General features: G+C 56.8%; 1 protein-coding gene and 1 non-coding gene across 4 annotated transcripts; one reads left to right on the top strand and one right to left on the bottom strand.

Annotated features, from left to right (window-relative positions):
- Window positions 1-451: 451 nt before the first annotated feature.
- On the bottom strand, window positions 452-27,782 carry KLHL26 (kelch like family member 26). Of its 3 annotated transcripts, XM_088839203.1 has the most exons (3): window positions 27,666-27,782; window positions 5,692-5,874; window positions 452-3,164 (listed from the first exon to the last, which is right to left on the bottom strand). In XM_088839203.1, exons 1-3 carry the CDS (start codon window positions 27,740-27,742, stop codon window positions 1,685-1,687), a joined length of 1,740 nt encoding a protein of 579 aa, XP_088695329.1. In that variant the 5' UTR covers window positions 27,743-27,782; the 3' UTR covers window positions 452-1,684. The 3 variants fall into 3 exon arrangements, with proteins under 3 accessions (XP_088695329.1, XP_055286485.1, XP_088695330.1); XM_055430510.2 differs by lacking the exon at window positions 5,692-5,874 and having other exon boundaries at window positions 453-3,266; window positions 27,666-27,756; XM_088839204.1 differs by lacking the exons at window positions 5,692-5,874; window positions 27,666-27,782 and adding an exon at window positions 3,949-5,681 and having other exon boundaries at window positions 453-3,266.
- On the top strand, window positions 24,938-25,041 carry LOC129559639 (U6 spliceosomal RNA). The gene has a single exon (XR_016038139.1). It is a non-coding gene; the product is annotated as a U6 spliceosomal RNA (small nuclear RNA).

The raw sequence follows: 27,782 nt of genomic DNA, 5'->3' as shown, positions 1-27,782 counted from the left end.
GCAACCTGGAAAGAGTCTCTCCAGGGCCGCCCCTCCTGCGCCGGGTTTGCCCTCTGTCTTCCCCGCTAGAAGTGGAAGAACTGGCTGCACGCCCACATCCGCACGCGCACATCCGCTCAGTCACTCTGACTCTGCGACCCCATGGACTATAGCCCTCCAGGCAGCCTCTGTCCATGGGATTCTCCAGGCAAGAATCCTGGAGCAAGTTGCTATTTCCTCCCCCAGAGATCTTACCAACAGGGATCAAACCTGCGTCTCCTATATCTCCTGCATTGGCAAGCAAGTTCTTTACCACTGCACCACCTGGGAAGCCCACTGCCCCCACGGCTCTGAGCCAAAGGCTGGTCCTGCTCCTCTTCAAGGCTGGAAAAGGGGGTGGGGCGAGAGAAGCCCCCAAACATGCAAGGCCATGAGGAATCTGCAAGCCACCATGTCCCACAAGCTCAGCACTGGGCCCACTCCATCTTTTTACCATAACATTTTTATTAAATATAAGGAAAATAGGCGATGACGTCTGCTAAGGTCTGAGGTTAATTCTTCACATGGCGCAAGGGTCACAGAGACACGACATCAATCGTCCATTAGCAGCAGAAAAGACACTTTAAGTTGCCCCGAGGGTACAAATCTCGTTTATAAGACAGCGGTGCTGGCCTCTTAAGAAAAAGCAAAAGAGAACCAAACAAAAAAAAGGTTTTGAGGTTTAGACTCCAAAACAAATGTGGCCACAGATGCCGCAAATCCCTCGCAGGGAGCAGCCTCACAGCCCGCCTGACTCCCCACACCGAGTGGGCACAGGCCCGGTGGCCCGTCAACCTGCACACGGGGTGGGGGTGGGGGAGCAGAGGGCTAGAGAGGGGCAGAGATAAAACCATGGGACAGGCCTGCGGAATGCAGATGCGCTGCGAGACTCTGAGGCCAGTGTCCCCATCCATTCGTGGGACAGGGCTGGGGATGAGGAGCCTCAGCCCCATTCTTGTTCTGCATGTTCTGGGCCCTGCACATCACCCAGAGCCAAATGGAAGGCCTAAGGACCACCTCTGGGAGGTGGCTGTGTCTTTTCCTCCTGAAAGCAGATGATCGCACACCCTGAAGGTGCCAGGACCCAGGTCAGGAATGGAGATGAGCACTGGTCCCTTCCCACTCAGCAGCTCGGGCTCACTGGGGAGGCAGAAACATGCCCTTCTGGCCACGCCGAGTCAGGCACCTCCCAGCCACCTCTCCTGCTCCTGTGTGTCACAGAGATCTGGGGTGTGTTTTTTTAAAAAACGACACATGCAACTCAGAGGGGGTGGGGGGGAATTGGAGGATCAAATGAGTTTGCATCTGAATGTCTCAGAACTCCAGGCAGAGGGAGGGGAGAGAGAAGAGACAAAGCCACACACTCCGAAGGAGACCCCTACTCCCACCGGCCAGTGAGAACGCGAGGTGGGCACGGAAACCGCCTCAGGCGTGAGCTGGCAGTCACAGCACATCAGCCTCGCTGCCGGCAGGCTCCCCCCGAGGGTGTGGAGCCAGAAACTGCTTCAGGAAGGAAGCAGGGGCGCGGAGGGCGCTGCATCAACGCGGCAGGCCCCAGGAGGCCGGCCCCAGGGGTAGGGCATCCCAGTTCTCTGCTGGGACCCGCACCCACCAAGCCCCTGGCGGAAATAGCAGATGGCCAAGCCGGCAACCAGGGTCCAGGGGGCTACCTGCGGGCCCCAGCCCGGGGCAGCAGCACGGGGGCACAGGCGATGCCGGCAAAGGACTCGGGAAAGTGCAGGTCGCGCTCCCACTCGTCCGTCTCGGTGTTGTACACCTGCACAAGGCCGGTCACGTTGTTGAGGCGCCAGTTGTAGCCCCCGACAATGTAGATCTTCCTGTCCAGGAGGCAGCAGCCAGCCTCGGACTGGCCAGCCCGCATGGGGGTGACGCTGGTCCACTGGTCCGTCTCGGGCACATAGTACTCCACGGCCAGCACATCGAAGCAGCGGTCCACGTGGTCCATGCGGCCACCGAGAGCGTAGATGCGGCCACCGGCGCCCACCATGGCGTGGAGCACTCGGGGCTCGCTCATGGGCGCCTTAAACTCCCACTGGTCGGCCTCGGGGTCGTAGCAGTGCAGGGCCTTCTTGTCCTCCACCGAGATGCCGTAGCCACCCGAGATGTACAGGCGCCCCCCTGCCGAGGCACCCGCGTGGCCCCACGTGCGGCGCTTGAGCGAGCAGGCGTAGCCCCACTCGTTGCGCCGCGGGCAGTACCGCTCCACCGAGGCCAGGCTGCCGGCCCGGTTGCGGCCACCCGTGGCGTACACCATGCCGCACAGCACGTTCAGCTGGAACTGGATCCGGCTCTCCTGCATGGCCTGCAGGCGCAGCCAGCGGTTGAGGTGGGGGTCGTAGCGGTAGCAGGCATCCACGGCGCCCTCGCCACTGCGGTACTGCAGGTGCTGGCCCCCGGCCACATACACAAAGTTGTCCAGCACCGCCACGCACGTGTGGCTGCAGCCCACCTCCATCTCCGTCAGCTCACGGAAGTGGCGGGCGCCCGGCTCGGGCAGCTGGTACACCTTGCTGCTGACGGAACGGTCACTGTCGGTGTACGGGGTGCCGCCGAAGGCCACCAGCGAGGGCACATCCGAGCGCACGGCGGTGCGGGACGACTGCATCTCATGCTGCCGGAAGGGGAGCACCTGGTAGTTGAAAGCCTCCAGCAGGTACTGGCGGCACAGCACATCCTCCACCATGATGTCCAGAGTCTGCACACTGTCCACCAGGTCCGAGGACCGCATGAGTGGGAAGCGGATGTGGCAGAGCACGTGGCTGGCACGCAGGCGCCGGGCTGGGTCGTGCTGCAGCCAGCGCACGGCCGCCCGGAACAGGTCAATCTCAGCACAGCTCTGCAGCCGGTTGCTCTGCAGGAAAAAGACCAGGCGCTCGAGCGGCAGGTGCAGGAAGTCCTCCTCCTCGGCTATCTGCAGGAAGTGCCGGAAGGTGAAGGCGTCCACTGATTCCTTGAGCGAGGCCAGGCTGAAGGTGGTGGCCATGTGGCCGATGTGCAGACAGGTCTCGACGCTCATGGCGGCCTTGAGGAACTCCTCGCACAGCTCCACCACAGGCAGCATCTGCAGGAACACGGCGGCGCCCAGCACGTCCTGCACGCAGTCCAGGTCCAGGGTCACCTCGGCGCTGTAGGCGAAGTCGATGATGTGCCTCAGGCCGCGGGCCGACACGCCCTTCAGCTCAATGATGTCCTGGCTCGCCTCCCGCATGCCACCCGTGAACATGGCCCTGAAGGTCGGAAACACAGCGTCGGGGCTCAGGCCAGCCAAGGGGCCTTGTGGCTGCCTGGGAAGGCCTGGCCCCCCCACCCCCGGACACTGCAAGCAGGGCATGACCAGTCGGGGGAAAGCAGGCCGGATGTTCATCAAAGACAAGCAGAAAGGAAAGATTTTTAATCTACCCCCAGCCATGTATCTTCCTACAAACAGTAGCTCCCCACGAGGGGCCCTGCCCAGCCTAACCCAGAGGTTAGCAGCGCTAGGGCCCATGGGCTCAGAGGGTAAAGACCAAGGGTTGCATGCTATGGGGTGGGTGCAGTTCCGCAAAAGGAGACCAAATCTTGGGTTTGGCTTTGACTCTGAGGACAGGACTTTCATTGGAAGGACTGATGCTGAAGCTGAAACTCCAATACTTTGGCCACCCGATGTGACGAACTGACTCATTGGAAAAGACCCTGATGCTGGGAAAGACTGAAGGCAGGAGGAGAAGGGGACGACAGAGGATGAGATGGCTGGATGGCATCACTGACTCGATGGACATGAGTCTGAGCAGGCTCTGGGAGTTGGTGATGGACAGGGAAGCTGGCGTGCTGCAGTCCCTGGGGTCACAGAGAGTCAGACACGACTGAGCGACTGAGCTGACTGAGGACAGGCCCCGGGCCACCTTCACACACAGCCCTGGAGGACCTCACCTGCGGCAAGTTCAGGAGACAGAGCAGGGTCCCCCAGGGGCACTACGCACCACAGTTCACAGACAGTCTGGCCCCCACCGGGGCAGGCGGCTCCACCTCCCCAGCCTGGATCTTGGGTCACTGTCACAAGGGTTGGAGAGGGGTGAGGGTGCCCAGGTCAGAGGACCCATCAGGAAGCTATGCTAGGGTCCCTGCCATCCCCAGAGGCCTAGGTGGTCAGGACAGCCCCCTGAGAATGGCCTAAAGAACACCAGTCCATTGTGAGCCCCCAGTAGCAAGTGACCCCGGCTCTGTGAGCCACGCCCACCTGCTCCAAGAAGCGGTGTTCACATGAGTGCTGGTGAGACACACAGGCCCTAGGTCCCAGTCCCCCAAGGCTCCAGAGGGTCCCCTACCAGGAAGAGGGGTGAGAACCCCAGTGCCTGCTCAGGGCTCCTGGCAAGTTCTAGAAGATGGAGAGTGGCAGGGTCCTTTCATGGGACCAGCTGGCACCTCATCAGAGTTGTAACTCCCACCGGCACACATCCATGACAGCCGCCTGAGGGGAGTACTTCAGACACCGCCTGGCAGATGCGCATGCCCTAGTCACCCGCTGGGTGGGCCCAGCTCAGGCCCGGAGCAGGGGCAACCACGCTGGGGGCAGCCAGGGGCCACTGACTAACCACCACCCAACCCTCGGCAGCAGCACTCCACCAGCCCCCGGACCCCGCTTCTTCTTGTCCCCACGAGTCCCATCAGCCCATTGAAGGCAGAAATGATCACGGTGACGGGAGGGAGCGTTGCCTTTTAAGGCCTCTCCAACTGCAGTGCCAGCGCAGAGGAGCCTTTAAAGGGCATTTCTGGCTCGGCCGGCCCGCCCGTCCCCAAATCCAGAATAAAAATAGAAGCGGCGCCCCAGATGGCTTGGCCGCTCCAGCTCCCCAGAACGGCCTCTCTGAGCCCGTGGGGCGGGCAGCCAGGGGGCGCACCAGGCAAGGCACCCCAGTTGCAAAGACCATGAGGCCCAGGGAAGGCACCTGGGCTGGGACTCTGAGAGACGGCCGGCAAAGTGGGGCTGAAGAACCACCCCAGGCAGCATCCCAGCTCACTCAGGTGGCAGGAGGAAGCTGACCAGTCGGTCACTAAGGGAATGAGGGAGACTGTCCCCGAGCTGTGACAGCTTCCCACGGGTGAGAATGGTTGGGTGGGACCCTCACTCCCCTGCCCAGCCCAGCTCTTCAGGAAAGAGTCTCTGGGGCAGAGAGACCCGGACACCCAGCAAGGCCTCACTCATAACACAGCATCTTGGACAGAGCCTGGCACCCACAGGGGCTGCCGACTAGGTGTGCCTTCCATCCCCAGCCTGCACACAGACTCTCAAGGGCAGAATTTATGCCTTCGATCACCACCAAACTCCCAAGGCCCAGAACAGCGTTAGGCACAAGCAGGCATCAAAGAAACACAGGATGAAAACCCAACAGCACCCTGCCACCTTCACAGGGCAGAAGCTGCTAAGCGGGCTCCCACCTCTGCCCCCAGGCATGCTCGGCTTGTCTGCTCCATGTCCCCCAAGTTTGAACAAGCAGCAAACCTGGAAAAACCTGCGGGCTTACTGGACATTTGGCTTCTCTCTAAACCCAGAGGTAGGCAAACCTCAGCCTCTTTCCCTCAAAGCCATCCTGGGCTGGATGCAGCTGGAGGCACAGCCCTGGGATGGCCCCTCTGGGATGGGCGGCACCCCCATCCCACCCCGGGCCCGTGTACCTGAAGTAGTCGCTGCAGGCGGCCAGGACCACCTTGTGCGCGTGGAAGGTCTCTCGGCTGACAGTGAGCACAACGTCCAGGAGCTGGCCCTGGGCGCGGAGCGCAGCGAGGCCCTGCAGGAGGCTGGTGCTGTGGCCAGGAGCCGAGAAGGTGCACTGGAGGGCCCCGTTCTTGTCAGCCATGCTGTGGGGGAGCAGAGGAGGGCAGGCAGCTGAGAGGCCATGGAGCCATCTGCTCTCCACCCAGGGGCCCTGAGCAGGCTTGGCAGGAAGCTGCCCTGGGTGGAGGTGAGGTTGCCAGAACCCATCCCCGAGAAGCGGAAGCCGGACCTGGGTCCCAGTAGTGACTGCCACCTGCCCGCTGGCTGGCCTTGGCAGCGGGGGCGCATGTACAGTCTCCATTTGTCGCCTATGAAATAGGCGAGGTTTCATGCAAGACCCACAGAGGCTCCCACATATCCTTTTCTTTCTAATTTAATTGAGGTGAGATTCACGTAACATTCATCATTTTGCAGTGTACATTTCAGTGGCATAAAATCCACTCACAAAGTTATGCAACCGTCACATCTATCAGCAAGGCAAAAGGAGACCCCTACCCGTTACCAGTCACCCCCCATCCCCTCCCCCAGCCCCCAGTCACCACTAATCTGCTTCCTGTAGCCATCTGCCTGCTCGGACCAGGGATCAAACTCGGGCCCCCTCCAGTGGGAGCGTGGAGTTCTGATCACTGGACCACCTGGGGAGTCCAGAGCTGTAGGAGGACACAGGAGGACTGAACCCGAGCCGAGGAAACAGCAGGTTGCATGGGACCTTCCTGTCACCCTGGGGCCAATATAAAGGAGCCATAAAACCAAGCCTAACTGCCCTCAAGAAGACGGATTTGCCTGTGGGGGCAGCTTGCTGGGGGAGTGGGAGAAGGAAGACACATTCTGGCACATCCCATCAAAATGAGGATGCACAAGGCAAAGGCTGTCTTACAATAAAAATAAAGTTTTGAAAAGGAGAGGGGTGGCCACAGCCCAAAGGCCTACCGGTGGGTGAACGGATGAGCGGGATGCGGTGCATGCACACGATGGGGTATTACTCGGTCATGACGAGAATGGAGCCGATCCAGGCTACAACAGGGGAGAGACGTGAGGACCTCAGGCTAAGTGAAAGAAGCCAGACACAGAAGGTCGCATGTTGCATGATTCCATTTATACGAAATGTCCAGAAATCCACAGACAGAAAGCAGATCAGTGGTTGCCAGGGGCTAGGGGTGGAGGGTGGGGAGGGACTGCCCGCCCAGGGTTCCCTTTGGGGTGATGAAAATGTTCTGGAACCAGAAAGACATGATGGTTGCACAACACCGTAGAAGCGCTAAATGCCACTGGATTATATACTTTAAAATGGTGAATTTTATGTTATGTGAACTTCACCCCCCAAAACAAAATAAAACTCAAGGAACCTGAGCCTTCTCAGGCCCCGTGTGAAACCCAGCCATGGCCTTCAGGGCCTCACAGCACACGAGGTCCTCTGTGGCTCGGTCCTATTGTTCCCACTCACCCCCCTTCATCCCCTGCCTCCTAGCACTGTCCCCTTTGCTGTTTCATCTTGGAAAACTTTTACAGAAATGCATCAATAAATGAGGAGTTTATGGAGAAGGAAATGGCAACCCACTCCAGTATTCTTGCATGGGAAATCCCATGGACAGAGGAGCCTGGAGGGCTACAGTCCATGGGGTCTCAAAAGAGACACAATTTAGCAACTAAACAACAACAGTAAAGTAAAAAAATAAATTAGTTAAGAGTTTAGGAGGTGCTAATGCATCACTTCATCCTCCGAATGCAACAGAAAGGAATAATGCCTGGACTTCCCTGGCTAAGACTTCGAGCTCCCCAGTGCAGGGGACCCGCGTTGATCCCTGGTCAGGGAAGTAGAGCCTGCACGCCACAACTGAACGTTCACGTGTCACATGCTGCAAGGAAGATAGGAGATCCTGCACGCCGCAACGAAGACCCGGTGCAGTCAAAAAAATACATACGTATTTTTAAAACTCCAAACTTATAAAAAAATAAGAAAGGCATATGCCCCTCAGCCTCCATGGAGTCAATAACCTTCCCAGGACTCTCCCAGGGGCCCCCCAGGCAAAAGCCAGCCTCCCCAGTCCTCTGCTCGCTCCCCATGGCCTCCAGCTCTCTGGAACATGCTTTCCCATTCCTGGGACGGACGCCTGCCCACAAATGAGGGCCAGGAATGTGGGCACTGGTCTTTCCAAGAACGCAGGAGGAGAAAGAAGGCTTCTCGGCTCCCACTGCCCACCAGCTCCCCAAACACGATCAGGGGTCAAAGAGCGGACGACGAGCACACGGCATTCAGCTGCTGCCGACAGGAGGTCCCCGATTGGCACAGGCTGCCCACCTCAGTGGCCTTTATAGAAGCCTCAAGAAAGGAGGTGAACTAAGTCAATAGGCAGAGGGGCTGTAGGGCCCTGGGCGCTGCCCACAGACCTGCAAGGTGCTCAGGATTCCAAAGCTGGGGGGCATGTCGGGGGACACCACCTGCACCGAGTCGAAAGCTGTCCTGTCCCTGGAGGCAGGAACGCGTGTGACTCAGAGCATCTGCGCCGGTGATGCCAGGGGGCCAGAGGTGCCAGGAACCAGACCCCAGGTTCGTCCTGGAGGCTGGGTATGCACGCCGTGGAAGGAGGGAAGGAAGGGGCCCAGGATGACCCTGAGCCTCTAGCCTGGTTGAATGGAGTAGACGCCCACCTCACATGCCCCGCCCCTGTCTCTCCCCAGTGCTACTGCATCCAGGCCATCCTTACTGGACGGGCCACTGCTAGGACCCGAGTCTCTGTTCTTTTGCTTTCCCAAGACCCCCGAGTGACCCCTGTTCTGAAGACCACAGATCTCAGGATTCAGAGGATCTCAAACTGCACCCATCCCCTGACCAGGACATCTCCAGGGACAGGGTCTCACCGTGTCCTCTCGCCGACACTCCACAATGGGCTCTGGACCGCCGGAGCCAACACTGTGTCTCAAAAGAGCCTCCATGTATCCTTGAGGTGCTCAGGTCCATCCCAAGCTCCTCAGGGCTGTCTATCGGCCCAGGGGTTGGGGCTCCTCCCACCCACCTCCCAGGGTGGGAGGACACAGTACGAATGAGACAGCGCAGTCGGCCCTCGCCAGGCACACGGTCAGGGAGACGGGGGCCCAACATGGTCAAGTGATCCAGAACAGGCCTGCCAGTGTCCCATGGGAGGGAACAGGAACTGGGAACAGAGAGGGGCAGAGGCCACAAAGTGGGGATGTCCCCAGCTTCTCCTCCCAGCTCTGCCACCACTGAGGTTAGATAGGGACGCCTAGCCTCTCCCTGGGAGCAGGGGGGCTTGGTAGCATCCTGGGTGTTGGCTTCCATCAAGGGCCATCCCTGTGTGGAGTCACCTTCCAGCCCGCAACGGGCCCCCTCCTGCCTAGGGCCAGGTGCCCCCATCTTCCCTGCGCAGCACAGCGGCCTAGGATCAGGGACGGCTAGTGGGAACCTCCCTCCCGGGACCAGGGGGTGGAGAAGAGGCCGACCTCAAACCAGGGACTGTGTGAAGACATAGATGCAGACTCGGCTGGCCTGGGTAGCCCCAGGGATGGCAGAGCCACTTGCCACAGATGCCACTTAGAGTGCACAGCAGGCGCTGCGGGTATGAAAAGTGACATGCAGACAGCACCAGCATGCCACTTGCATCACCAGGATCTCCTCGAGTCATCCAAACCTGGAGCCTGGCCCTGAGCAGAGTGTCTGGAGGGCTGGGCCAGGACCCAAAGCCTGGGAGATTCATCTCAGCCAGACCCACTCTAAAAGCCTGCCCAGGCCGCACCACAGCATTTGCCACTCCAGGCCCTGGCACCTGGAGTGAGGCGCAGAGGGCAGGACTCCGAGGCCTCCCTGCTATCTGCCAGCCACGTGACTCAGGCATGTTCCTCGGTCCTCTGAGTCTTGATTTTTCTCAGCTCTCAAACGGGGCAGCGGGAGCAGATGTCACAGGGCTGCCAAGAGGCTCCTGGGCCCCCGTCACCTCCCAGGAAATGAGGGATGGCAGACTCCCTATTTTCCCCAGCTTCACTTTGGGCTGGTCAGGCCCAGTGGGGGGCTGCACCCTGCCACCACCCCTACAAGCTGCCCACCTGCCTTTGAATGGGGCCAAGTGCTTGGGAACTTGAAGCTTGGAACCACCCACAGAGCACTGGCTCATGGCAGGTGCCAACTGAGCCTGGCTGGCCTCTCCATGAACACCTTGCCTCACACATTTTTATACTCCCGCTACCCAGCCTTTGCCATTTTGCTTTTAGCTGGCCTTAGTTTTTTCGTCGAAGTTCCTCTGAGAGTGTGAGGCAAGGTGGGAGGATTTCCTGTCCTTCCACTGAGCTCTGGGGACTGGTACACTCATGCGTGTTTTCACCAGAAGAAAGACCTCACACTTGAGGTTACTTCATCCTGGGGCTGCTTGGTCCCTGAGTATATATTTACTGTGGCCCTTCATATATAAAGAGCACCAAGAAATCAATACAAAGCCAGCAATGTCACAGAAAGATGTACAAAGGCTGTGGGCTGACAGTTCATAGGAAAGGAAGCGCATCTGGGTGGAGGGATCGAAGCGGCAGCCTCACTTATGATAAGAAAAGTACGCTTGCCAAAGGACTGGCTTTGCCCCTCAGGTGGGCAGAGTCAGCAGGCAGGCCATCTGACAGCAGACACTCTTGTCTATTCCCAGAGGGAGTTTGAAATGGGACAACACCCAGGAAGACAGTTTGAGAGACCTAGCAAAATTCTAATGGCTCATCTTCTCAACCTAGCAAGTCTGCTTCCGGGATTTTTCTGAGATACACTTACTTGTGCAAGTTGAGAGATATGTAAGGATATTCACCAAATACCATTTCTGAAGGCTGGAGATGGGAAACAAACTAAACACCCTTTCAATTCAGTTCAGTTCAGTTGCTCAGTCGTGTCCGACTGTTTGCGGCTCCATGAATCACAGCACACCAGGCCTCCCTGTCCATCACCAACTCTCGGAGTTCACTCAAACTCATGTCCACAGAGTCGGTGATGCCTTTAAGAGAGTAAAAAGGTCTGCCCTCCAACTGAGCATGGAGGCCGTGCTTACTCTGAGCATTAAAAAGCTCCTATAGGGCTTCCCTGGAGGTTCAGAGGTAAAGAATCCGCCTGCCAACATAGAAGATGCAGGTTCGATCCCTGGGTCAGGAAGATCTCCTGGAGAAGAAAATGGCAACCCACTCCAGTACTCTTGCCTGGGAAATCCCATGGACAGAGAAGCCTGGCGGGCTACAGTCCATGGTGTTGCAAAGAGTCGGACACGACTGAGCGACTAAACCACAACCACAGTGTGGGATTTCGGACACCCCAGCCCAGAAAACCCCGCGCAAGCCCAGGGCACTGCTGCGGACAGGGCGCAGAGCCCACACTGCGCCAGGCGGGCAGGAAGCAGCCCCTTTCTGCACACGCCTCACCTTCCCGAGGCCCTCCTCCGTGTGCTGCCAGCGAGGCGCCCAGCACCTCGGGAGGCTGTTTTCCTCCTCCCATCTCAGAAATGGGACAACTGTCTCTGAAGCCCTTACATCTATCCCCCCACACACCTCGCAGCCTCTGGGGAGCCTGGGGAGGGAGAGAGGCAGCCGGCCTGGACAGATAGGCAGGCGTGGCTGGGCGGAGGTGGGCAGCAGGAGGAGGGAGGGCCGCAGCCCGGCCCGATGACTAAGGGAAGGCCCGTTACTCAGGCTGGCCCAGACAGGGGGCGGCGGTGAGGCGGGGCCATGGCCCCCAGGAAGGCGGCGGCGGCGGCGGCAGGCCTTGAGCTGGTCCGAGCCTCCAGACAGCCACCCAAGCCACGGTCACCCGTGCTGAGTCATCGGAGCCAATGCGTCAGCAGCCGGGTCAGGGCGTCTCTGCAGGCCACCCCGGCTGCACCCTCAGCCTGGATCTGGCCACGGAGGGCATGCCCCCTGCTGTCCCGACCCCAGCCCGCACGCTGTGTCCCCCTGGCACTGTCATTGGGCGCCCTCGGACATGTACAGGCCCAGGCGTGACACAGGGACACAGCGGCTGCCTCCCGAAGGGTGTCCTCGCACAGGGCTGACGGCTGGTAGGACTGCGTGGGGAAAAAGCCCACCCAGGGACACCCATGGCAGGATCCCCAAGACGTCCCCAGCCGGCTGAGCCCACTGCCCGCACTGTCACCAGATCCTGGCTGGCACCCCCTGCATGGGCTCCTTCCTGCCCCCTTAGTTGTTCATGAGGTCAACACCCCAAAATACACCATGAGCTAGAGCCATTGCCTCAGAACCTGCTTTGAGAGGACCCAAGTCCGAGGCAGAATGGCCTAGTGAGGGGTGGCCGCGGGAGGTGCGGGGCCACGGGAGCAGTGACGGGCCCTTCGGGGGCGCTGAGAGCTGTGAGGAGCAGCACTCAGCTCGGTGGGCGCTCTCCGCCTCCTGCCCTCGCCCGCCTGCTGGCCCTGGTCTCCACGATCGGTTTCCCAAGCTCACAGGAGAGATCTGAAGCCCCGGAAAGTTCTTTTCATTGGAATGTCCAAAAAAAAAAAAAAAGAGAAGAGGCAAGAACAAGAAAGAATTTCATGGAAACATTTCTTTGGGGTTTTGTAAAATCCTTTCCCAGCCCCACATGGAGCCCAAAACTCAGGCCAGAACAGAGTCTGACGGTATTGCCCCTTTAACATACTGTTCTGACATGCAAATTCCCTCACTTCCCCTCAAAACGGAGAGCACTTCCACTTTCAAAGCCAATTTTGGTTTTATTGTCCATGTGGCTCGATGGAGCGCAGCAGCGCAGCACAGCTGGTTGGCTCGCGCCCCGGCCGACGCAGTACCAGGGAGTTCCAGGCCACTCCGCCCCAGGGTCCTGGGTACATCAGCAGGAAAACGCTGTGCTTGGCGGGGGACAAAGGGGGCCAGAGACCCCGAGAGGGAGTCAGAAACACAGAGAGAGACAGAGACCAGAGAGAGAGAAAGCAGCCAGAGAGAAAGCGAGAGACCCAGAGACGGGGGACAGAGACCAGAGAAGGGCACGGGGCTGGGCTGGAACGGAGAAGCCCGGGCCGCCCGCCTGCCACTTCTCTGGCCTGTCTCTCACACCACCACCCCTGGCCTCCTGTCCAGCCACACTGGAAGCTTCTTGGGCTCGCTCCTCCCACCCGCCTGCCTCCTCGCACAGCAGGCTCGCTGACAGAGCACATGTGGGGCGCGGCCCAGGAGGGCAGTGTGGCGAGTGCCCTCTTCAAGATGGTGAAAATGAGGCCCAGAGTGCCCCCTGCCCCTGCACCCGTAGGCTGCTCCCACTTCCTGCTCCTCTGCAGCTGCTGACTCGGCCAAGGCCACTGTGCTGACCCCTGGGGTCGCAGCTCCATGGATAAAAGGTGTGTCTGAGCCAGGGTCCCACACGGCCTGCAAAGGCAGACACCCCCGAGCTGCTGCTGTTGTGGTTACCACAATATTTCACAGCTCTGGGTCCTGCGCTCCCAGCCCGAAGGATGGAGTCACCATGTTTTGGCACCTGGCAGCAGCCCTCAGACGCTCGGGCTTGGCCTGCGGCCCCCATGCTAACGTCAGCACCTTCCCTCCTGGGACCACTCGCCCCAGGCCGGCTCCGCCCTCCTCACCCCCAGGCAGCCGCAGGCCCACAGTAAGGGGCAGCCTGCGGTCCTCTGGCAGAGCTGGAGCCCCAGGCTCTCTGGGCAGTGGCCCAAGGAGCAGGGCTGCTGGGTGGACAAGTGGAGAAGCCAGGAGCAGATGAAGGTCCTGACGGCAGTGTCCCAGCAGGCCGGGACGCCGAACTGCTGCAAGAGACGGTGGCGGGACAGAGACCGCAGACAAGGCAATCTGGCCAGGGCCCGAGACCCCAGGCACCCCGAGCCCGGGCGCCCTCCACAGCATCAGCAGTCCTTTATTTCTCCCTGCTGGTCATCATGCTGTTATTTCCTACATCTTCTGCTGTAATCTCAATCAGGATGCCCAGTGCCAAGGCGGATCTCTGCACCCTGTGGGAGGCCAGGTGGGCCAGGCAAGGGCAGAGACTCATCACGCCTTCCCACCTGTTCTGCCTCCTCCAAAAGCCAGGCCATGGGCACAACTGGGGCCCCCTGTGAGCTCAGCCGGGGGGCACGGCACCCCCAGAGATGCTCACCGTGAGCCCCGCAAAGCAGTGCCAGGCCACACCTGACCACCTCGTCTTCAGGGCATCACTGTGCAGAGCCACCCCAACACATCTGTCCGTGGCTCCTCCCTGCCCATGCCTGCAGGACAGTGCTGAGGCGACAGAAGAGGGGCACTGCCAAGGAGTGTGGGCAGGAGGGAACCAGGCAACCTGCGGGCACCTGGGACTGGTGACCCTTGAGGGCTCTCACGTGACAGCCAGGAAGGCTGAGGGTCGAGCCAGTGGCTGGTCAGGCAGATGGGTTCTAGAACCCATGTCCACCGCGAAAGAACAATCACGACTCCTCCCAAAGATCCAGACAGGTAAAAAGAAGCAAATTCCCAGGGGCTGGGAGCAGAGGTGGGGGTCTGTGTGGCCTCACAAGTCACCAGCCTCGCGAGACCCTGGCGAGGCGTCCCCAAGCCCACCTGAGATCCCGCGCCCAGAGCCCGGCACCAGACGGTCTCAGTTGGTGCTGGCTCTGTTCCAGGCTGAGTGGAACCATGCTGTCAGCAACGTCATCCTGCCCTTCTGTGACAGGGACATACTACGTGGGTTCCTCCACTCCCCCAGAACTCACTGGGGTACAGCTGAGAACCCTGCAGACACGGCCCACTCTCCCACCAGCAGAAGGCGACACTGACGTTCAAGTCCATCACCTCCCTACCTAGACTCCCTGCGGCTCCCCGCGCTTTGCTCCTCAAGGCCATGGTGCGTCCAGGGCCCCCCAAGTCCACCTATGCCTCCTGCTCAGGCCCTCTGGCCTTACCCCAGCATCTCAGTGGTACTGCAGGGAGGCCAGGATGCGTGGGGTCTGGCCACTGCTGATGGACAAAAGGACCCTGTGGGCAGCATTTCCCCAATCCCAGACCTGCCCAACTTCAGCAACTTCTCAAGGCTAGGAAGGAGTGCAGACAACACACAGACCAGCCCACTTCCCTCACCAGCAGCAAGCGCTCTGCCTACAAGATACACCCCCCCATCCTGGCAAGCAAGCACCCACTCTATACAGGACTGTGGGCTGGAGCAGTATCAACCCGGCTCCCAGCTCGCCTCTTGGTGGGCGGCCTGGAGAGGGGTCCACCAGGATCGCCCCTTCTTACAGATAGGGACATTGAGGCACAGAGAGGCTCAGGCACCCACCCAAGGCCACACGGCACGTAAGAGGTCAGTGTCAGCCTCTCTGCAGCCCCAGGTGGGCGGCCCCCTGATCATCTCCATGATGTAGATGGGAGACTGAGGCTGGGAGAGCAGGGACCACTCAGCAGGAAGGCCGAGCCAGGAGCTGCATGTGGAGCTGGAAGCCAAAGAGGGCAGGACAAGGCTCCTCAGTGGCAGCCGGGGCAAGGGGGCGGACGAGCCTGTTAACTCCCCATCTGTTATGAGGGGGGAACCTCACCCTGCCAGGTCACCAGTAGGAAAGCCCCACCCAAGCCTGCACACCACTCTGACCCCGCACATCACACCAATCACACCATCCAGTAAACCATCCATCTGTTTCCAGTCTGTCTGCCTCCTCCAGGCTGAGTCAGGAGTCTCAACAGGCAGGGCAGGGTGGGCTCTATCTCCTGCTGTGTTCCAGCACCTGGCACCATGCCCAGCATGTGTTCAGAGCTCGGTCACGCCTGTTGATTAGATGGCCGGATGGCTGAGTGCGGGGATGGATGGATGGGTAGATGGATGACAGATGACGAGGGATGTGGTAGATGAATTAGAGGAATGAGCAGATGAATGGATGGTTGGATGAACGAGTGGATGGAAGGCTGGGTGGGTGGAAGGCTGGCTAGATGGAGAGATGGATGGACGGATAGGTGATGAATGGGTGAGGCTGCTAGGTGGCAGCAGTGGCTGGGGCCCGACTCCTATCTCTCCCTGTGCATATACCTGCTGTTATCCCCTCCACCAACCCCCTGGTACAACTCCTGAGAATGGGTATGTGATCCTTGACTGGGCTCAACCAGGAAGCCCTCAGCAGGCTTCTCTCCGGGATGTCTTTCCTGCACACTTTGCTCATGCTGTGCCCTGAGCAAACCACCAGCTCCTTTGCTCCCCTCCTCCCCACGCTGCACTCTCCAGCCCACCAGCTCTGCCACACTCCTCCAGCATCCACCCTTCCAAGCCTGCTCGAAGTAGAAGGTCTCTCCCAAGGCTTTCCTTGCCCTCACGGCCTGGGCAGGGCTCCCTACAGCCTCCACGACCCCTCAAAGCTCAGCCAGGGCCCCCATGCCAGGGGCGGAAAGGGTGGCTAATAAGCAGATCTTGGGCTGAAGCTTCACTTGTTTTGTTCCCACCCACTGACAAGAGGCTGACCCAGTAAGATCCCACCCCCCCACATTATCCCTGCTGCCCTGGGCTTGGAGAGGTGGCCACGTGAATGAGCACAGCCTCTTCACTCTACAAATCAGGCAAGTAGGCACAAGACTGCCTGGCCCCAGAACACTGCCGGGAAATTCCGTGAGATTCCAGCATTGAAAATTCCAACATCTCAGGGCCCAGCCTGACTGCCTCCCCTGGCAGCGCAGGTGGTGAGGCTCTGAAAGGGACAGTTCTGCCAAATGGCACAGGCTCATGCCCAGTGATGCTAGGCCATATACAGGCAGACAAAGATACAGGTATGGCTCAGCAAGGATCTTCTAATAGCAGCATAAAATTAGGCAACAAAAGGGGCCAATCATGAATATCTTCATTTGGCGGGGGGAGTGCCAATATCCCTTCCTTCCTCTAATAAGGGACCCCTGTTTTCCTCCTTCACTCTCAGACCCAGTGGTAAGGATAAGGAGAACCACTCCTGGGCTGAAAAGGGAGACGTGCAACCCAGCCTGGCCAACCAGAGCCTCCCAGGACCCAGCCTGGTCCCAGGACAGGGGGTGTGACCCATATGACCCAATCAGAGCCTTCCCTGGGACTTTTGTTGCAGCCACCAGGATGAAAGCCTGTATTCCCCCTAGGGTTGCCAGGACAGTGGGAAGCAATGTGAGGTCAACTTGACCAACCAGGAAGGAAGTCAAAGAGCTGAGAGACGGGAGACACAGATTGCAGGCGGATCATCTGAGCCCTGTATTTCATGTACCTAAAACTGGAATTCTCCCTGAACTTATTTTTTACATGAACAATGAGCTTTTATTTTTTAACTGAAGGCAGCGAGCTGAGGTTTTGGCTCCTGGAACCAACGGGGGCCTTCGATGTCAGAAGTTTCAAATCCAGGGCTTGAACTCCAGACGAGCCTCTGGAAAAACCACTGTGGAGTCAACACTTCTCCAGCTACTTCTCCCTGCCACGCACACAGCCTTCCTGCCCTGGGAGTGGAGGCGAGGATGGCTCGCGGCTCTGCGGGCCAGTGAGTGGTGACCAGACAGACAGCCTGAGCCCCGCCCGCCTGGAAGGACACAGCCAAGGTCAGCAAGCTCCCCGTGCCCCCTGCTGTGAAAGTTCAGCAACTCTAAATGCTAAAATGCTGAAAGCATGCCTAAGGCTGGAGCTGCAGGGCAGTCCAATGCCATCAGCCTCAGCAGGGAAAACACCACTCAGAGTTTCTGCAAGTGACTCACGTGGAGCATAAACATTTGTGTGTTCCCAGCCTCCCCGCCTTACGGGCACAGGGGCTGCCATTACCCCTCGCATGACAGCAGCGGGGAGAAAAGACCACGAGAAGCCCTCCGGGACCAGACTCCACCATGGCAAGCACACAGTTACGGCTTTTAATGACAGTCCTGGAAGTTTATCAAGCGGGGTCTGCCTTGGGGTCTACAGTGTGCCCCCCACATGCCCGCTGCTTCATGGGCACTTTGTAACCCCCCCGCCCCCCATTCAGGAGAACGCCCCACTCGCAGCTCCGGCCGTGGGAGATTCCGGGTGACCATGTCTGCCTGCTCCCGCTTCCTCCAGCAGACTGCTTCAAATTCTAACATCCCTTTGAGAGGCAAGCTCTCCGGATATGCAGCCCAGCCCAGCCCAGCCCCGCTCAGATCCGCTCAGATCCGTCTGTCTTTGACCCCGGTGGAATTTCGCAGTTGTGGCGTCAGAAAACGTTTTCGGCACTCGATCCTCGGGTGACCCCCCCTTGAGGCCCTTAAAAGCCCAGAGGTCCACCCCTCAAGATTTCCTCCAGGCCGAGTGCGTTCAATTCCGGAAGCCGCTTCCCTCACAGGAAAGGTCTGTGATTCCCCCCAGGTGCCGGTTACTTCCTCCTGAATCACAATATTTTCAGCAAGCGGCAAGGTGGTCCACGGGAAGAGCTCAACGGCTGGGCTGCTCGGCGAGGGGTCTGAAATCACCCTGGATGTGCCCCAAAACCCAGTCCGCAGAGGAATGTTAGGGAAACGCTCTCCTGGCCATGGGGGGATGAGCTGTGAGAGTCCTGAGCAGCCCTCTCTGGAGGGAGACAGGGAGGGCCGGGGGAGGAAGAAGGGACTGGAGACTCGGGGTTAACAAGTGTTAAGAGCCGTCTGCACAGCTGTGGAGCGGCTACCACAGGAGGAGGGGGCCCCAGCCCCCACTTCCCCTGCAGGCGGCTGGACGGGGAGAGCGTCCGCCTCTTCAGCGCAGCACTGTGACTCTGGCCCTGAACGCCACGAAGCACAGGCACAAGGGCACTGCCCACTGGCTGCTCTCTAAGGGAGGCAGATTCCCTGACCGCACGCCCGTGACCTTCTGTTTCTCTCCCTGAACCATGGCGTCACCGACCCAACAGACACGAGTCTGAGCAAACTCCGGTGGAGAGTGGAGGACAGGGAAGCCCGGCCTGCTGCAGTCCATGGGGTCACAAAGAGTCGGACACAACTGAGCCACTGAACAACAACATTCCTGCCATTAACTCAAATCAGAAGCAGAGTGACCCTGGCTCAGCCGGCTGTGGAGGGCTGTTCCAGGAGCCTCCAGTCAGGCCAGCTCCTCTGGCAAATCCATCGCAGACTGTGGAGAGAATACCTGCTAGGTTGTATCAGAGCCTCCACCGTGAAGCCCTGCCCTCAGGGAGCACACATTCCAGGGGACACGGATCCTTAAGAACACGGACTGGACCACGACCATGGGTCAGAGAACAAAGGGCCAGGCAGCAGGGTCATGGTGGACAGAGTGGACAGGCCCCAAGGAGGCAACCCTAGAGCTGTGCAAAGCTCTGGGACAGGTCACTCCAGCCAAGGGAGGGTGAGGTCAAAGGCCAGAAGGGGCGCCAGCATGCTGTTGGAGACGCAAGCTGTGGAAGTCTGGAGAGCAGTGACAGGGGCCAAGGGGCTCACATGTAGAAGCAAACTTTGTTCTGACATTGTTCTGAGAGTTAGGAAGCCCCTGGCAGGTGTCAGGCAAGGGAGCAGCCCAGTCTGATGCCCACCTGGGGAGGGTGCCACCAGCGGGAGTCAGGGGACGGGAAGCAGAAGAGCAAGCCAGGGCCGGCTCAGGGCGGGATGAGGAGAAGGTGGAAGAAAGGGCCGAACTAGATGTGGCTCAAAGGTGGAAACGTCACCGTGTGCCAATAGATTAAAGGAAGAAGGAGCAAATCAGCGCGTGCGTGGTGAGTGCTCTTGAGGAGGAGGTCAGAGTGGAGGGGGGAATCGAACTGGGAAGGACCAGGTCCTGGCTGGTGGGAGAGCAGAGGCCCTTGAGCAAGGAGAGGCGTGAGGACTTTCCAGGAGAGAGGGAGGACCTTGAGCCCTCCAGGCCAGATGTCTGTCTCTGTTCCCTGCCTCCTCTGGCTACTCTCAGACAGCAGAGACTCTCAAGCCGAGTGGGGCCTCCTCCTCCTGCCTGAGGGGTACCCCTCAGCATTCACTCCTTGGTCCATGGAAAAAGCCTTAGAACTGGCGACGCCCCGCCTGGCTGCCACCGTGGGTCAGCATGTCACACAAGTTCCACCTTGAATCTTCCCCAAACCCATTTCACAACTCACCATCTCCACGGCCTCCCACCTTGGCCTAAACCCATCCATCTCCTGCCAGAAGGACCCTTCTGAAACATGAATCTGACCCAGGCACCCCTCACCCAAACTCTACGCCCACCCCTCTGTCTCCCCTGCCTCCCTCTCACCCTCTCCAGTTCCTCTCTGCCCTCAGGATCCCTAAAAAGCCAGGCTCCTCCACCTTTAGAATCTACACGTGCCACTTGCCTGTACCCAGAAAACAGTCCACCTCTGGAGCCTCCCTTCCCCCAAGCTGAAGGCCCGAACCTGTAGCCTCTGGTCAACCTCATTTGTAAGGGGGTTCCCAGAACCTTCTGGAGAAGACAGGAATCTCCAACTTGGCCTCGGGATCATTTATGGCAACCATGGGGAAATGACGGCCCAAGGGTTCCACATGCTGCGGTGTAAGCAACCCACATGGGCTCACCCCCTCTGTCCAGGGGCCCCATATGCCTAACACCACACAAAGCGGTAGGGACACAGGAGGCAGGTGACAACTGCCGGCAGAACAAAAAGGTGTCAAATGAGTGCTGAGTGCTGTCCACAAGAGAAAGGAACTGGGCATGCTGGGAAGCTGCCCTCCCCGCTCCCTTCTCCAGGGCCTTCAACCCCGAGTCTGAAATATGCCCAAAGACCACAGGGCGGGAGTGCAGAGAAGCCCCTCTTTGAAGTGGGTGGGGAGACAGGCACAAACCTCCGACCTGGCCTCACTGAGCTCTCCCATGAGGATCAGTAATAAAAAAATAACCAGTTAAGGAAAGTGGGATGACATACTAAGCCCGCTCCCTAGAGATGGCACAATGATAGCAGAGGCTAATAAAACCTCCTACCCCATAAGTATGGCCGACAATAAGAAGGCTGTCCCCTGGGGGTTGCAGCTACCGGCTGGCAGCGGTCCAGCTGTGACATAATCAGGCTGCACAACTCGGGGCAAAGTGTGCAGTGTTCAGAGCTATTGCACATTGTGAGCTCAAGGGACCCTGCTGGCCAGGAGGTGAGGAAAGGGGCGCCTCACTCCCAGAGGCCAAGCTGAGCTGCGTGGCCCGGCCCTGAGCGCCTCCAGCTCCGCACTCCCTCCCTCGCCCCAGCCTCAACTGCCCCCACCCTCGTGCTCTGCCAAGGCCCAACAGCTCAGGCTCCACTCTGTTTCCAGAGGCCAGACTCACATGGTGCCATCTGTACTCATGCTGCTGCAGAAGCTGCCCAGACTTGCCATGTTCCGTTCTCCCACTGGCCCTGCCACACGGCCACCAAGTAAACACACCAGTGTCCTTCAAACCGCTCGAGCCGACTACCAACGACTGAGCATTCATACGTTGAGACCTATTCTCTAAAGTGATGGTATCAGAAGGTAGGGCCTTTGGGGGGTGATTGATTAGGTCATGAGTATGGGGCCCTAATGAATGGGATTAGTGCCCTTATAAAGTGACCCCAGAGAGCAGTGTAGAGCCTTCCACTATGTGAGGACACGGCAAGGAAACTGTGTCTACGAACCAGGAAGTGGCCTCTCCAGACACCAAATCTGTTGGCACCATGATGTTGGACTTCTCAGCCTCCAGAACTTTGGGAAATAACTCTCTGCTGTTTATAAGCCACCCAGTCTGTGGCATTCTGTGTGGCGGCCTAGATTAAGAGACCAGCCTTCTCTTCCCAACCTGCCACACTGGCTCATTAACAAAACCAGCCAAACACCTGAGGGTCCCTTTGTGGCCACGTGGGCAGTGGACAGAATGCTAACTGCATGAGGACTGCAGGGCAACATTGCCACCTCCACACCAACACACACACATGTGCAATATGCTGGGTGCCCTTTGAGCACTTCCCGAATGAAGACTCTAGCGCCCAGAGGGTTGCAGACACGCCCAAGGCACGCGACAAGCAAGTGGGCCTCACGAGGTGCCTGACGCTGCACATCGTGCAGAGCTCCTAGAAGCCCTGTCCCCAGAGGGTCAGACTCCTGCCTCTCCGTCTCAGGAAAAGATGACGAGGCCACAGGAACAAGAACCCTCTCAGAAGGCCGGATCATCCTCCAGTCTTTCACACAGGGGATGGGGGGCTGGACTCTTCCAGAGCCTTGGGGATGTGTGGAGAAGATCTAGGGTGCAGCCAGAGAGGGCTGGTGAAGGACGTTTAAACAAGCAAAAGCCACCAAGCCAGGAGCAGATGCTGCGGCTGAGCCGTGCCAAACTCACTCTCATGGTATCCCAGGTATGACTTCCCAGGGAAACACCTGTGGCTGGTGTGGCCCTCAACCAGACACTTCTGCCTCGCCCCCCAGGAGCGGTGTGAATCAGTGAGACTGGGCCCCATCCAGACACCTGTAGGAAAGAGGCTGAGGAAAGAGGAATGCCAAAGGCCCAGCATCTGCAGAGCCTCCGTGGCGAGAAGGCTTCTGCTGAGCGAGCCGGTCGGGTGCCTCACAGCAATGGAATTTTAGTTGCGGTGGTGCAACTCCCAGGAGAGTCCCCCTCCTTCTCGCAACACCCCACAAACTTCCTCTCTCTCAAGGAGTCTAGACCCCTGTCACGGGCCTGAGGTGGAGCTGGGAGGGGGGCTGCCGCAGAACAAGGACCTTTGGTGTGACGGAACCTTGCAGCTAGGATCCCACCTCCCCTCAGCAAGCCCCGGCTAAGGAGGCCACACTCTGTCCATCCTGGAGGTTCGGCTTGGTCATTAACAACCATCTCTGCTAGGCAATGGGTTTTTTTGTTGATCCCTCGAGATAAGAAGGAAAGAGAATAAGCTTTTCTCTTTCTTTTTCCTCCCCACTGGTTGCAGAAAAGTGAGCTTGGAACAAACAAGTTACGTAATGCTGGGGGTGTTGTTGGGTGGGGGGGGGAAACGCCATCACTCCTAAGAACAGTTCTCCGAGTTGTGGGACTGTTGGAAGGACTAAGGGAAAGACAGGAACCGCCCCCACCCCTGGCCAAATGACAAAACCCTTCATAGGACAACAAGGCAGATGCAGGCACCACCTGGAAGGCTGGGAAGCCAACCATCCTCACAGACAGGGCCAGCCTCCCCCCAGTCCTTGGCAGCCCCACTAGTCCCTCCAAGAAGACAAGGGACGGACGTGACCACCTAGAAGGGACTTCCAACTGGCCAGACTGCAAGCCCTAGAGAGCTTTCCACACTCCATTCATTCATCCATTCCTCCCACCCCACCCCTCCCTCCCAACCATATTCTTTGAACACTTCCTTCCTCTGGGCTGCCCCTGCTCCAAGCACACAAGACCAAGAGTGCACAAGACAGACATGTTCTCCACTCTCAAGGCACTTCCACTAACAAGCACACCAAGCAGGGTTGGGTGGTGAGTGCACGTTTCAGGACACACAGCAGCCACAGGACCCAGCAGTCCCACTCTTGGTACAGACCCCCAAAGAAGCGAGCACAGGTGTTCAGACAAAAACCTGTATACGCATGTGAACAGCAGCATTATCCAAACAGCCAAAAGGTGGAACCAACCTAAACGTCCTTCAGCTAGTAAATGGATAAACAAAATGTGGTATGTCCACACAATGGCATGTCACACAGCCATAGGAAGAGATGAAGTACTTACACATATGACCTTGTGAATGAACTGCAAAAACATTCTATGGAGTCAAAGACGCTCAAGGTCGCATATGGTACTGTTCTATTTATAAAACAGGGGACTTTATGGAGACAGAAAGCAGATGAGTAGTCATCAGGGGCTGGGGGAAGGGGAAGGGAAGTGACTGCTAAAGGGAAAAAGATGTCCTTTTCGGCTGATGGAGATGTTCTGGAACTAGACAGAAGTGATGGCTGCACAACACTGTGAATATGCTGGATACCACTGAACGGTACACTTTAAATTGGTGAGTTTTATGTTACATAAATTTTACCCCAAAAAGCCAACACAACAAAGTGACCAGAAAAAGTGTTCCTGGGGCTAGTTGAGCTCAGAGGGTCAGGCAGGTGCCTCTAAGAGGCCACTATCTTAGAACGGAAGGGTGAAGAGGAATGAGGTACAGGCAGGTCATGTACTGGTATGGTTGGCTTGGAATAAATGAAGGAATGAATAAATGGCCAACCCTACAAGGGCCTCTACATCTCAGAAGGATCCTTGGGAGAATCTTGTGTGCTACAATCTCTCTCCAATTCTGATCTCCTTTCTGTATGCTCCATCTCACCATATGAGGGATTCTCGCCCTTTTCCCACACGAGCATTTAAGGGATAAGGCCCTCCCCGCATCAGCTGCTCCAGACAACAGATTTTTCATTGGGATGGAGGCAAGGAGGCAAATGAACATCTCAGAGACGAGGGAGATGTCTTTTAATAAAATGCCTCCAGGGGATGTCTCTGGGGGTCCAGTGGCTAAGACTTTGCCTTCCAGGGCAGCGGGTGTGAGTTCAACCCCTGGTTGGGGAACTAAGATCCCACATGCCACAAAGCAACCAAGCCTGAAGGTTCCTTCACATCCAAAATTAAATAAATAAATATTTTAAAAAAGAAAATGCCTCCAGGACTTCCCTGGTGGTCCAGTGGCTATGACACTGCACTCCCCATGCAGGGGGCCCGGTTTGACTAAAAGATCCTGTGTGCCATAATGAAAGACGAATGATTCCACATGCTGCAACTATGAACCAGTGCAGCCAAACAAATATTAAAAAAAAAAAAAACAAGAAAATGCCTATGTTTAGAAAAAAATCTCTTAGATAGGAAACTAGAAACAAGATCCATAATGAAGAACTAGATAAAGAAGACTTCTGCAAGATGATAAACTTCTGCCCCATGAGAGATACCACTAAAAAAACAAAAAGGCAAGCTACAGGCTGGGAGACAATAGTTGCAAATAGTATATCTGATAAAGGACTTGCATCTAGAACACGAAAAGAAGTCAAGTCAAGAAGACAAGCCAAGGAAAAAATGAACAAAAGATTGGAAAAGACACTTTACCAAAGACCTGAGTGGCCACTGAGACCATGAAAAGATGTCCAACATTATGAGTTAATAAGGATATGCAAATAAAGTCAAAATAAGATACCAACGTACACTTAAAATGGCTAAAATTAAAGACTGGCTACGTCAGGTGTTGGGAGCAACTGGAACTCTTGCACATCCCTGGTATGAGTACAGTTAGGGTGCAGCCACTCTGGAAAACAACTTGGCAGTTCCTTAAATTAAACCTACAAGAGCTTGCTTTGGTAACACGTGTACTAAAATTGGAACAATATTGAAATTCACATGGCCCCTGAACAAGGATGACATTCAAATTTGTGAAGCATTCTGTATTTTTTAATCTAATCTCAAAAATATGAAACAAAAGTACAAGGATGTGATAAACTATTTTTTACATTTTTCTGGGATACAAAGGCCCTGCTTGTTAAGAACCTCAATTGTTAAGGTGAAGGCTACACCACAATGTGCTTCATTGATTTCCTCTGCTGCTTTTGCTCTGTTTTATTACAACTCCTATTTGTTCATCACTCTAGTATTTGTGGAAAGATGTTTTGAATTTTGCCACATCATGATAATAACAGTCCTAGTCTGACTGGTGGGTTTATAAGTTTAAGTACAAATAAATAAAAGACCCATTTTACCTAGAAAAAAAAAAGAAAAAATACTTAAACCTGCACCTACCATAGGACCCAGACATTCCACTCCTAGGGGATGAAAATATATGTCCACACAGGGACTTTCCTGGTGGTCCACGGGCTAAGACTCCATACTCTCAAGGCAAGGAGCCTGGATTCCATCCCTGGTCAGGGAACTACATCCCACATGTCACAGCTAAAACATCCCGCATGCTGCAACTAAGGCCCAGCATAGTCAAATAAATGTTTTTAAGGAAATTTTTTAAAAAAAGAATGTATATGTCCACACAAAGATGCATACCCAGATGTTCACTGCAACTTTATTTGCAATTGTCAAAATGGAAACCACTCAAATGTCCATCAGCCAGTAAACGCACAAACAAATTATGTCCATCAATACAATGGAATACTAGGCAGCAGTGAAAAAGAATGAACTGCTGATACTTGTGACAACACATATGAAACTTCAAAAATATTCTGTTAGGGGACCGAAGCCAGACACAAGAAGCCACACATTACATGATTCCACCCATATGAAATTTCTAAAAAGACAAAACTACAGAGAGTGACAGCAGATCAGAGTGTACCTGGGGCCAGGGTTGGGAGAAGGATTGACTGCAAGGGGCTTGAAGGAATTCATTGTGGTGATGGACACGTTCTGAAAACTTGGATTGTGTTAATGGGTACATAACTCTATAAATTTATCAAAACTCAAAGAGCTGTTCAGGTAAGATGAGCGAATTGTACAGCATGTTACTAATTATACCTCACTCTTGCCCCAGGTTATCCCTACTCAGGGCCCAAAGCAGGGACGAGGGTTTGATGTTACCTCTTATCTGTCCATTACATGCTACCTCCTGCTGGTCACCAAGTCCTACCCACTCTACCCCCCGGAATGTCTTCCCAAATCTACTGATTTCTCCCTGCTCCCCACTACAGGCCTCTAAAGCCCAACTCAAGCACCCAGGTTACCACAACGAGGACTGACTCTGTGACACACCAGTATTAACCACTTTATCGTTTAACACGTTGGCTGAAATTATTTGCTCCCATAAGCTCACAAGCAAGAAAAAGGCCAAATTACTTGCTCGGCCAGTAATGGTAGCAGGCTGTCCTGGTGGGCCTAGATGAAAGATCTAGACCATCCTGGTCTTGGGCAATGGCTAGACAGAGGAAGGTCTTGCATCGTAACACAGGTGTTCTTCCCCTCTGAGAACCCAGAACAGTGCATATAAACATCTTCAATTGCTACGCCAATTCTGGGGTTCAAACAACCATTATTAGGCCAAAGATAAAGGGGGCCTCTCTCAGACCAAAAGGGGTGAATTCTTCCACCATGATCTGAGGGCAAAACCTTACTTCAAGTTCTTTGCCCACAGTTCAGTTCAGTTCAGTCACTCAGTCGTGTCCGACTCTTTGCGACCCCATGAATCACAGCACACCAGGCCTCCCTGTCCATCACCAACTCCCGGAGTTCACTCAAACTCATGTCCATCGAGTCAGTGATGCCATCCAGCCATCTCATTCTCGGGAGTGGGAATTTACACCCCAAGAGGATTAGAGGGAGGAGCCCCAAGATGGACCCTCCTCATGTATTTTTAAAACCTTCAGACTTTTTAAACCATTCTCAGGCTTCCCAAGACCCACTTCAGCCCCTTAGGCTCTCCAGAACCCCCAGACCCCTCCCTGCCCATCAGAACTCACTGGGACCACCAGCTTCCACTTTCAGATTCTCCCAGATCCCTTGGGTCTCTTTCAGGCCCTCAGGTTCACTTGAGCCTCCTACTCCCAACCTTCCACAGTCCTCACCCACCCCAAATCCCCTCAGCACGTTCTCAGGACCACCCTTAGAAACCTCAGGGTCCTTCAGTACCCTCCAGGAAGCCCTGGGCCTCAGCCCTCAAAGCTCACCCAGTCCCCTCTTCAGAGTCCCCAGGACAGCCTCAACAACTGCAAGATTGCCTATGGCCCCTACTCAGGACCTCCCTGCCTCCCAGACCTCTTGGCATCCTCAGTTACGCATGGCCATATCACAATCAGGAGCCCCTGGGATTCCCTTCAGATCTCCATGTCCCTCAAAGCCCTCTCTGGCCCCTAAGGACGCATGCAGATGCCTGGAGGTCCCGGGGCCCCCAAGCCGCTATCAAATGCCCCATGAATAGCCCTCAGTTCCCCCAGTACTCCATGGCCACCTAAAGCCCGCAGCCCCCGTAAAGATCCTTGAGCTGGTCCAAGCCATCCCGAACCCCTCAGGACCCCCAGGACTCCTCATAGGCCACTCTTGCCCGGGGGCAGGTGCAGGTCCACCCTGCGGGCAGGGTCTCACCTGCTCGGGCGCTCGGGGCCCGGACCGGCGCCGAAGCCGCCGCCACCAGCGCCACCGCTGCCGCCGGACTCCGCCATCTTCCCGCCGCCGCCACCGCGCGTGCTAGTGACGGGAACC

Source organism: Moschus berezovskii, chromosome 8, assembly GCF_049115385.1.
Source record: "Moschus berezovskii isolate FMDL1 chromosome 8, NW_MosBer_1.0, whole genome shotgun sequence".
NCBI lineage: Eukaryota > Metazoa > Chordata > Mammalia > Artiodactyla > Moschidae > Moschus > Moschus berezovskii.
Note: the sequence above shows the minus strand (reverse complement) of the source record. Positions and strands in the feature narration are given on the sequence as shown.

Coding starts and splice junctions, on each gene's coding strand:
- KLHL26 (XM_088839203.1), bottom strand. CDS start 27,742: ATGGCGGAGTCCGGCGGCAGCGGTGGCGCTGGTGGCGGCGGCTTCGGC. Junction 5,875..27,665: donor GGCCCCGAGCGCCCGAGCAG/GTGAGACCCTGC, acceptor GCTCCCCCACAG/CATGGCTGACAAGAACGGGG. Junction 3,165..5,691: donor GCCTGCAGCGACTACTTCAG/GTACACGGGCCC, acceptor CTTCGCCTACAG/CGCCGAGGTGACCCTGGACC.